The sequence below is a fragment of the Castor canadensis genome, chromosome 11, assembly GCF_047511655.1.
Source record: "Castor canadensis chromosome 11, mCasCan1.hap1v2, whole genome shotgun sequence".
Lineage (NCBI taxonomy): Eukaryota > Metazoa > Chordata > Mammalia > Rodentia > Castoridae > Castor > Castor canadensis.
The window spans coordinates 124782090-124793590 of NC_133396.1; the positions used below are offsets into that span (position 1 = coordinate 124782090).

The window sequence follows — 11501 nt, forward strand, 5'->3', positions numbered from 1 at the left end:
TGGTGGCACATGAGTGTCATTCCAGCTGCATGGGGAAGCACAAATAGGAGGATCACACTCCAGGCCAGCCTAGGCATAAAGGGCTACCTTATCTCAAAACGAACTAAGGCCAAAAGAGCTCAGAGTGGCTCAAGTGGTGCCTCCTAGCAAGGGTGATTTCAGTTCCCAGTTCTACCAAAGGGGGAGAAGAAAAGAAAAAAGTCCAATTTTATTATCTGGTTGAGGCTCCATCCCTAAAGCCTGACCCACCTTTGTCATCAAGCCAGTGAAATATCACAATGCTTATCTTTCCAATGAATATTCCATTCAATGATTATTCACTGATGTTGACCTATTTACATGGCCCCAGTATGCCTCAGCTCACTGAAGCCTGTTAGTCAGTTTCCCTTTCTTGTGTCTAGTGCCTTTCATGCCCAGGGTGGCCATCTGAGTGTGAGCAACTATAGAGACCTTATGTATTCATACAAATGCACGTGTGCATATATACCTATTTCCTTCTTTTTCTATCTTTTAGAAAATCTGCAAATACTAATAAGTGATCATGTAGAGTTTTTGTATACTATTATAGGTTTTCTATATACATCTTCCTCTTGCTCTAGACTACAAGTTGTTTGAAAGCAAGGAGCCAGTGCCTTTTTCAATGCATGTTTGTAGAATGTATGCATGAAAAAATGGATGAGCCAGTGACCTCTCCACCAGAGTCCCAAAGATGGGAATAGTGTCTGCTTATCTAAGATTTTAAAAAAGAGTTTCTTATGTCTCCTAATCTTGACAACAATGCCAGTTATCTCCATAGCTAAATATAAGAAAATAGACTTTGAAAGATTTCTGAAACATACACCCATGTCCTTGAACTCTGCTAAAATGATATGTACCATATTCAATCAGAAAAACAGAATTTGTCTATTTTAAGAGGGAGATACATAGATGGTGCCCACAGGTGACATTTAAGACAGACCCATCCATGGGTGCCTCAGAATGATGGAACCAGGAACCTTGTGCCCTGGGAACAATCCATGAAGGATTTTCTTCTAGCCAGCTGCATCCCAGCACACCAACTGAGAGCCAACAGAAGACTGGCTAAGGAAAGCAAACCCCAGGAGGGTCTGGTCAGAGGTGCAGGCTGGGCAGTAGAAGATCATGAACATGATTTCAGAAACTGACCCTCACTTCGGCCACTTGAAACTCCTAAGTTCTTTAATAAGATAGATGAAGGAGAACCCTGTAGATGAAAGGCAACCTACAGATCTGGACAAGGCACATTTGCCCACACTTTCTGCCAGGGCCACCCCCACAGGCAGAAAGAAACCCAGAACTATGCCTGACCACGACCTGCAGCTGGAGAGAAGGCAAGCACAGTGTCACAAGGAACAAGACAAATAAACTCTGCAGGGGTGTGTGAAGGCTTACGGGCTGAGACCCAGAAGGCCAATTGGAAGCAGGCCTGGCCTCCTTCATGCCATATAGCAGTCACTAAAACACAGCTCCCTCAGCTGTGTTTTCGGACATTCCAGAGAGTGGGCCAGAGAAAAGCTATTGGCTCCCTGCAACTCAGGGTTAAATTAATACCAAAAGAGCCCCAGGGGTAAACCTGGAGACTTCCTATCACCTTTCAGTCTCATTTTCTATCTTTGCCTGGACCTTGGAGTTGAAGAGCAGCAGTGTCCCTTGTCTCCCTCATCTCCCCATCTCCCCAAGTGGGACTGTTGTGGATGACTGCCAGCTTGCCCTCGTGCAGTGGCCCCTGGCACAGCACGTGGACTAACTCTCTAGAGGGCTGTAAGGGAAGCCAGGTCTCCGTCCAGCTCCCAACTTAGCTCATGTAAGGAAATAAGGTGCCGATTCCCAGCAAGGTTTCTGGGACCACTTCCTCAGCTTCCTAAAATATTTCTGTTGCTCTCAGCCACAGCTGGCCACACATCCCCTCCAGCAAATAGCTCCCAGGTCCTGATCTTTTTCTGTCTAGTGCTCTGCTTTAGGGGGTCCCCCTTCCTGAAAATCTGAACAAAGGTGCAAATACTCAGCTTGGGTAAGGTTTTCCTCCCTCCATCAAGAGTTCCATCTGATGTCTTCAAGCTGCTTTAAGGACTGGAAATTCTTTAACTATCTCTTTGAGGTTCCTAGAATATCTCTTTCACACTTCCAGTAAGTTCCTCACTGAAACTTTGAATCAACATTTTTATGTCTATTACCTAGAAGCAATATATAATGATGTAACTGATTTGCTTCATTGTCTAATAAGACAGTATTAGTGCATCACACATGTGTAATTTTTTTCACTTATGGTGAGAGTTCTCAATGTGTGTTTGCCAAGGACTACACCATCAGCATCACCTGCAAACTTGGTAGAAACTCAAATTTTTGAGTCCCATTCCAGATGAGGCTAAAGATTAAGAACCACTGACATAGGGCATTTCAGTTGATTCTCAAAACAGCCCTGTACTTTCACATAATTCATATTTAACATCTATAGTAACCAAGATACCAACAATTTGGGGCTTTTAACCAATGCTACAGGGACTAAGCATCCAAAAAAGCTGACTAGTTTGCTTTCTATAGAAAATTGGGGCCTGTGTGTATGTCGGTCTCCATGGCCGCAGCCATACTTACAGGCATCACTTCAATCTGGTCCCTTGCCGATGGTCATGAGAGTTTAGGGTGTGGCTAGAACAGCACAAATCCATCTCCACAGATGGAGAAACTTCCCATGGAAAATGGGTCAGCAGTGCCATTTCCAGATAAAAAGACAGCAGCATGTGAGGTACATCTGCTCACATGCTCACATCCTTCCAGAAGGGCTGTTGTGCCAATTCCATGCTTAGGTCTGACAATGGAGAACAGCTGTGCCACAGAGAATGCAATTAGAAATGACAATATTAGTAGTTAACATCTACTGAATGCTTATTATCTGTGCAGCATTTTATATATACATGTATATATTTTATTTAGTCTTGACTGCTCTATGCAGAAGATTCTATTACAGATAAACTGATGCTTAGATAAGTAAAACAATTTTTCTACAATCATCAAATAAATGCAAACATCAGGATTCAGAGTCCAAGCTGACCTTGAATAAGTTGACATCCTCTGATTCTACCTTCACACACACACAGACACACACACACACACACACAAGAAATATGCAGTGACAATACAAACGACAATTATTTATCCAGTTTATTACTCTCACCATATTCTCATATTCTTCTTTCCGGCAATCTAGAGTTGTCTGGTATTATTGTCACCATTTTATAGATGAGGAAACTGAATTTCTATTGCACCATTTCTCGAGCCCTTTTAAGGTAATGAGCCAGACCTTTCATACTGAACCACTCAGAGCACAGCAGCTCCTAAACCTCCCTAGACCGGATCAGGCTGTGACACGGTGTTAACAAACGGGTGTGCGCAGGGCTACGTACAGCTTTCAGTTTTTAAAGCTCATCTTCCTCCATGGCTAAACCCGGCCTAGAGAGATGTAGATACATAAATATCTTCTTTACGCCCTGTCCCAGGGGAAAGATAGAACCAAATAAATCCGATTAGCTTCTGAGGATGCTGGCTGCTCTCTCTCTTTGAAGTCCAGTGGGTGAAGATAATGCCATTTCCACATGGGAGAAGTCGTTTCAGAGGATTCACAGGTCCCCAGTGCAAGATCTGGCAGAGGAGAGCTGAACCAAGTGGGCAATGCAGCGTCAAGGTTCACAGGACTCTACACCCAGGTTCCTGCCCACCCTGCAGTGACCTCAACTCTCCCAGCCCTGGGATATTCCCAACCAAGATGTCCATCTTGATTTAAACTAAAATGGCTGCTGAGAAGGTAACCTGGCTCTAGTGGCCTGCAGACAGAGGAGGCATAAGACAGCTAAAGTCATCATTCAGAAGGCTATGGGGTCAACAAAAGCAATCAATATTTTAAGATAACATTCTGCAGAAAAGCATTTATGATTATTTGTGTGTGTGTGTGTGTGTGTGTGTGTGTGATGCATGTATATAGAGGCAAATGATTTTAAATGCCTTTGTTATATTTGATGAAACTCATCACTTTCCCCAAGCCCCAGATGTATTTAAATTCCAATACTTGGCAGCTTTCTGGCTGCCAGCTCTCCTGCCCCTACCTTCAGCCTTACCACTATCATTTCCACTAAGACACATATCCCTCTCTAATAGTCTCACAACCCAGAAGCTCTGCCATCTCCTCTGTTGCCCAATATAGAGAGTGTGCACGTGGGACACCAACCATTTCTTTCCTTTGTCCTAGAGAATAGAAGAAAAATCCTATGCTGCCTGACTTGAGAGCAATAGCCAAATAGACAACAAAGCCTATAACATCCTTTTTCTACTCGGGAAATCTTTGCGCCTAATTGAGCATTTGGGAAGACCCTAATCATTGTCCCTAAGCATGGGAAAGTTTTCTAAAATTCTAGAATCCTCTTTTTAAAAAAACTCATTGAACACTTATAAAGTCTACTCATGATTTTGCAACCACCAGTCTAGACTTGGACTTAGCCCAGGCAAAAAGACGAGAACGGGTACGGAGTGTGTATATGTGTGTACATACAGTCATCCTTCCAGATCCCTGGGAATTGGTTCCCAGTCCCCTGCAAACACCAAGCCAGATGCTCAAGTCCCTTCTATTAAATGCTGTAATGTTTGCATCTAACACAAACCTTCACACACTTTAAATCATCTCTAGATTCCTCATAACACCAAATTCAATGTAAGTGCTAGACAAACAGTCTATTGTTTAAGAAATGAATGACAAGGGAGAATGTCTATACATGTTCAATACAGATATAATATCTTTCAGATAATTTTGATCTTTGATTGAATCCATGAATGCAGAATCCATGAATACTGAGAGCCACTTGTGGGGTTTTTGTCATCAAAGTTAAAAGGATTCTATAATCTTGTTTACTAACCCAAGACATCATACTTCCAAAAGCACATCTTTAAGATCCTGCTACTGAGATACAAATTTGTTCTCTGAGCTCATTAGAGATGAGAAACAATAGCTCATCATTTATAATACATAACTGGTTCAGAATCTGAAAATCTCTCTCTCTCTCTCTCTCTCTCTCTCTTTCTCTCTCTCTCTCTCTCACACACACACACACACATACATACACACTCAACATTCACACAAACATACACATCATTACACCTCGGCCTTATTTATATTCTAAATTAAAATTATAGATTTGATGTTGATATTTTTTGCCATGAAAGGGATGTGGTATCTCCTTTCTCATGGAATGCCTGGGTTTCCCTAAAGTGGTGTGCAGGCTTTTTTCCTGGCTACAAATATATAAAAGACTCTGTCAAGAGTGCCCATAGGGAATGAAAGTAAAAGTGCAGTAAAGAACAAGTTTATGAGTTGGCAGCTTGAGTGACTGGCTCCTGAACAGGACCCATCTGTTCCAAGGCTGCCTTCTGATCCTGTCCCTCGTGAAAGCGCTGCCTGCCTGGAGTCTTCATGTGCAGGTGGCTGACAGACAAGGGGTGGCCCTGTGACACTGAAGCTGCAGCCCAGCACTCCTAGATGGATTTCCATAGGAAATTTCCCCTGGATCCAGCCCTTCAAGGCCTCAAGATTCCTTAATAGATGAGGACATGTCACTTAGGTGATCAGAAGCCATGACAGTTTCCAGCCCCAGCTTTGGGAATCAAACTCCTTCCAAGTCGCTTGATGTCCAGGCAGCAGGGCTTCACCCTATTTCCTATGAATGTACAAGTTGGAGCCAAAATGAAACTTCAAGACCCTTTTGTTTGTTGCTTTATTTTCTTTACATTTACCTTCCCATAGACAAGTGAGCAAGTGTCCACCACAATACATGTCAAATGCAGAGGTGAAAACCGGGAGTGTAGAAGTCAGTAAGATGCCACCTTGTCTTCAAGAAGCTTACAGCTCAGTGAGGAAAACAAGTCTACAAGAATTGCAGTTCTGTGGTTTAAATACAATCATGGAGAATGTCCACAGCCTATCCTACAGACAAGATGGCAAGGGTCAGGGACAGCCTTCCTGGGACTGGGATATGAGCTGAGTGTGAAGGCTAAGTAAGAGAAATCAGTTAAAAGAGGAACTGAGGTAGGAGTTAGTGTTTGATAGAGAGAAAAGCATGTACAAAGGCCCAGAGGTAGATTCAGTAAGAGAAATGTCAAAACCATACAATCAGCAAGGCTAAACCATCATATGCAAGAACCAGGGTAAAAAGGCAGGCAGGGACCAGACCACGATGGGACTGCAAGTGGAACTCAGAGAAAAGAAGTGAGTGCCTAGGTCCACACCATGAAGACCAGCTCTCTGAATCCCCAGTGAAGGCTGTGTCATTACTCAACATTGCCTGTGTTACACAAAGCTTCTAACAGGGAGAGCCTCAGGCGTCCAGAGAAAGGCAATCTTTCATCATTGGAGACTGTCTACACCTTGCAGGGAGTCCAGCAATCATGAGGCAGCAAATGCTAGTAGCACCCTCTGCAGGCCTTGAAGCAACATAAGCCCTAAGGTCCCTCCAGGAACCAGTGTCCCAGGGAGCAAGATAGGAAAGGTGGAGCCTTCTATAAGAATTTTTCTGGCTAATCCCTGGGGAAGGAAAATGACCAGGTGGAGAGGTTTCCTCGTGATCACTGCCAGGGGCTACTGGGCTCAGATCTTCCCTGGAGAAGAGGGAAAAAGAGGAGGCTGGAACTGTTGGAGGTAGTATTGGACCTCTGGTAGAGAAGCAGCATCCAAATACAGAACTAAGAAAATCAATTTCTCTTCCTCACTTTCTCTCTCAGGTCTTTCCCACGGCCTCTTCCTACCACCACTTTCTGTTTGGGTTTTGTTTTCCAAAGCAACATGGCATTCACGCAGGGCCTGGTAATGAAATGAGATAAAAAGCCAAAGCAAGTATTTAGAGCCTCGCTGGGAGGGCTTGATCCCCCTCCTGGAAAGCCCAGCTCAGCTGGAACTGGGAAGCTGAAACTGCCGATAACAGGATGTGTGGGCCTGGGACAATGTGGGGGGCTGGGGAGTTGGGAATCAGATGAAACCGAAGATAGGGGTGCTGGAGTTGGGGACAGGGACACATGGAGGCCCTTTCATCCAGTGTCACAGGAGATAAAAGCCACAGCTTGCCATACTGGTGCTTGAAAATTAATTCCTAAATTGTAACACACACACACGCGCCAGGTACAGAACAATTTGTGGGATGGTGACAATCTCAAAACACAGGAGCTAAGAGGGATTTCATTTTCCCTGTTGACTCAATGTGGCCCTAAAATGAGGTGAAACCCTTCTCCTGGGTGGCCCACATGCATACAGGAAGGTCTATCCTAGCATCTGGGCTGCCCCCTGCCCTAACTCAAGAGAGTAGGAAGCTGTGAGCCAATACAGATAGAGCCTCTCTGCTTGCTCCCCAGGACTGTCCCCAGCTGGTGCCCACAGAGGAGATCCTGATCCCAGTTGGAGAAGTGAAACCAATCACCCTTAAAGCTCGAAACCTGCCCCAGCCCCAGTCTGGCCAGCGAGGCTATGAGTGTGTCCTCAACATCCAGGGAGCCATCCACCGGGTCCCCGCCCTACGCTTCAACAGTTCCAGCGTCCAGTGCCAGAACAGCTCGGTAGGATGACTCAGTCTGGGTCCTGGGGCAGAACTTTCTCTTGTGCCCATGTCGAAAACTGTTCAGGATCACAGGCTGACCCTACATTCCCAGGGACAGAGGATCTTGCAAGCACCTGGCCCCTGAGCTAGGTAGAGTGAGTTAATGGTGTCAGATGAGATGAATGCTGAGAGGACCCTGATGGCAGAAGTGGGGATCTTGGGGTCTTGTCTGAAGTTTAAGGAGCATGTCTTTGCCTTCTGTGAGACCGCAATCCATTCAAGACAGCTGGATCCCCACACTCTGTTCCCATATTGGATATAAAGGGACTGGAGAATGTCACTGGGAGGAAAGGGGAGAAGAAGGATGGGAGAGGAGAAAAAGGAAGCAGAACATTTCAGGAGCCTCAAGGGTTAAACCAGCACCGAATGGGTGACAGAAAGCACAGAGGTGTTTAATTATAATTCTAGCCCAGAGAAGATCTTTTTTATCTGCCAACTCCCTATCTCTGAATGTGGGGGGTCAATTCAGAGATGGGGGACATGACAAAGGTGTTGAGGGAAGCTAATTCGCCTGGGAGAGATAAAGAGAATCTGGGCCTCTTATCAGGGAGCTGTCAGATTCCGAGGTCACAGGCGCTTGATAGAATTTGTAATTGGTGGAAGGCACCAAGCGCAAGGGGAAGACAGGCTGAGAAAGGAATGGGATGCAACAAAGGAGGAAGACATGGGAAGCTGGGAGCAAGAGTGCAGACAGTGACATGCCCTCCAGAGCTAAGTGGCCAGTGGCAGGGGCTGGGCAGCCTCCAAGAGAGGATGCCCAAGGGTTTCCTTCCCAGAGGTGGGATAGGCACTGGACCACCCAGAGGGGCTGTTTCTGAACTATGTTAAAGGCTTGAAAGTCCTCTGTGGAATCAACAGGAGAGAAAGTCCAATCAGCCCCAGCTGGAGGCTTTTCGTGGGTGGGGCGATGAGGGAGAGTGACGTTCCTTAGGAGATGGGAATTCAACCAAGACACAGTAAGTGAGTTTAGAGACAGGCAAACTCAAGATGTCCGCAGGAGAAGTTTGGAGAAGGAAGCTTAGGTCAGATTATGGAAAGTACTGAATGCCAAGCTAGGGGTTTAGGGGACGTCCTGGTGAAATTAGTGACAGAGCCAGGGAAAGGGTGTCATCAGGTCCCTTTGAGGATTGCTCTGCAACCTGCCTCCCTTGTGACAGAGAGCTCAAGAGCCACGGGCCTCTACTCCTCTCCCTGCAGTACCAATATGATGGAATGGACATCAGCAACCTGGCAGTGGACTTCGCCGTGGTGTGGAATGGCAATTTCATTATTGACAACCCTCAAGACCTGAAAGGTAAGCAGCTACTTCTGGGTAGAGGTTTGATCTGTTCATGACCCCAGGAAAGACTGGGGCTGGAGGGATCAGAGCCGGCCAGCCGCTGTGCCTTGAATAAAACACTCCCTCTGTCACGGAGCTCTTCAGAGGATACTAAAGCAACATTTGGAACCATCAAAGGAGTCCTGTTGGGAGCCCTGTTTTATTACAACCAGAGCATCCGCCAGGCGGCTGCCGGCTCATCCACGCTATGCTTTGGCTCCTGGTGGCTTTGAAGTGTCTGTGGAACCTGACCAAGGAGAACAGCAGGCAGGAACATCCTGCCAGTTTCCCTGGAATGGAGAAACTGTTTCCACTAGGGCTCTCCTTTCCCTGTCCTTTGCCCTGGTCATAGTCACTGCACAAGGAAGGCTTTTAAGGCTGTGCTCCTAATCCTGAGGGAGATGGGAGGGACCGGCATGCCGACTCAGGCTCACATCTGGAACAGAAAAGTGCAGGAAGGAGAGCTAGACTGGAGCAGGAGGGGGTTCTCATGAAGACCACCTTTATTCACCATCCTATAAACACATGTTGAACTCTGTCAGAGCACCAGGTTCAGACAGGCCAACCTGCACGTTCCACCCTACTCTTAAAGATGATACAATGCACTGAATGCTCACTGCTAAGACACTTATTAAGAGACTTGTTTGAAATTATTTTGTGATGACAACAACTCTGAGAGGCATGTTCTATTATTATTCCCATTTTATAGAGGAAGAAACTGAGGCCCAAAGAGGTAAAGATAAGGGCCAAGAGTCAGTAATAAGATAGGATTTGGGCTGAAATACAGTCTAATTTCAGAGCTGGCAGGCAAACTTAGCCATAACTCAGTGAGAACCTGCTGCTTGGCTCACTGTGGGATTTGAACCCCCTCCCTCAGAATATGCCCCCCCCACTATGAGCCACATTTCCCACTATATTTCAAGTAGCTAGAGTTGTCACAGCCACTGCTTCTACCTGGGGGTCACTCCCAGGCCACTGAGAGAGGAGTCCAGGTCATGTAAGAAGCGGGTAAATGTTTCAGCTTCTATGGGACTGCAGTTCCTTGTTCCAGTTGCTGCCATTAAAATCAGTGCCGCTTGGACTAGGAGAGACAAATCTGAGCCAGGGAGACTTTCTCTTCCTCTATCTCCTCATTCCTAGGCCAGATTTTCCTCACCACTAGGAGATAGGAGACACTTTCCCTGCTGAGGATCTGGGCTTAGATCCCAGAGGTTGCCTTTGCACCTGGAGTTGGGAGAAAAACAGCAGCATCCAAGCTGATACAACAGACTCCCCACATCTTTGAGGCTCCTTGTGTACACTGGCAATGCCATCTTGTCTTCACACTCATACCCACCCAGAGTCTGTGTTAGGGGAAGCTACACAGTGTACGGTCACAGCATTAAGGACTCTGGTTCCCAAATCCAACAAACCTAGGTCCAACTGCCAGTGCCTTCGCTCACAGCTGTGTGAGCTCAGACTAATTGTGGCTCCTCTCTGCATCCCAGTGACCTAACCTGCAATGGAGGAAAGGATGCCCTCTCCTCAGGGTGCTCATGAGGATCCACTGAGCTCATGGCTAAGACCATCTGGTCCATATTTATAAATGTTCAAAAAGTACTTGCTCACTTTAACATTCCCATTTTCTGCCCTCTACCTTCAGAAGTTACAGGCAAGAGGATGTTTAAATTGATTTGTGCAGCTGGAACTGAGGGATGCTGGACAAGAAAGAGGAATAAAAGAAGGTCCTACAAAATACTAAAAACAACCTACCCCTCACCAGGGCATGTACCTGATCTCCAACACAGGCACAATGCCAGGTTCTGGAAACTTAGGTCAGCTTGACCAAAAGAGTTGAAAAATGACCGAATATAGTCATCTTGCAATATAAACTGGTTCCCAGACCTCTGAAGATACTAAAATCCAAAAATGATCAAGTCTCTTACATTAAACCATATAGTATTTTCACATAACCTTCACAATCCTCCTCTGTATTTTAAATCATCTCTAGATTACTTAAATGAATAATACAATATAAAAACCATACAAATAATTATTATACTATATTGGTTAAGGAATAGTGACAAGAAATAAAAATCTGCACATGTTGATTATAGACACATTTCAAAAATACTTTCATTCCACAGTTGCATGCAAAATTCATGAATATGGAGGGCCAAGCATACTCTTCTTCTGGAGAATTCTTTGGGGACTGAGTTCAAAACCCTATCAGGCAAGGAATTAAGCTATGCTCACATGGCACAGTTCCATGGACTGGTTAGTTCCACTGACTTAAGTCAGTACAGGAAAAAGCAAAGTTAAAGGGTTTTCGGATTGTTAAGGAACTAATTTGTCCTCTGAGGGACGTATTCTTTATTCACAGAGGCAGTGAACAGGACTGTCACTCTTTCTTCTTACCAGCAATGCTTCCCACTGTCACCCACATGGCCTTTCTTTTGGCCCAAGTTGACTCCTTTCCCAGACCCACACAATTCCAGCATACCAGGCAAGAATCCTGTCTTCTCAGGACCTACCATGTAGCAACACAGCGAGTTTGAGCA

General features: G+C 45.5%; 1 protein-coding gene across 1 annotated transcript in view; it reads left to right on the top strand.

Moving 5' to 3' along the window:
* The window catches only part of Plxna2 (plexin A2), a 203066-nt gene that overhangs the window by 142314 nt on the left and 49251 nt on the right, over window positions 1-11501 (top strand). The window contains exons 10-11 of the mRNA XM_074048431.1: window positions 7402-7602; window positions 8841-8937. Of these exons, the coding sequence (XP_073904532.1) occupies window positions 7402-7602; window positions 8841-8937 (298 nt within the window). The remainder of the gene's footprint in view (window positions 1-7401; window positions 7603-8840; window positions 8938-11501) is intronic.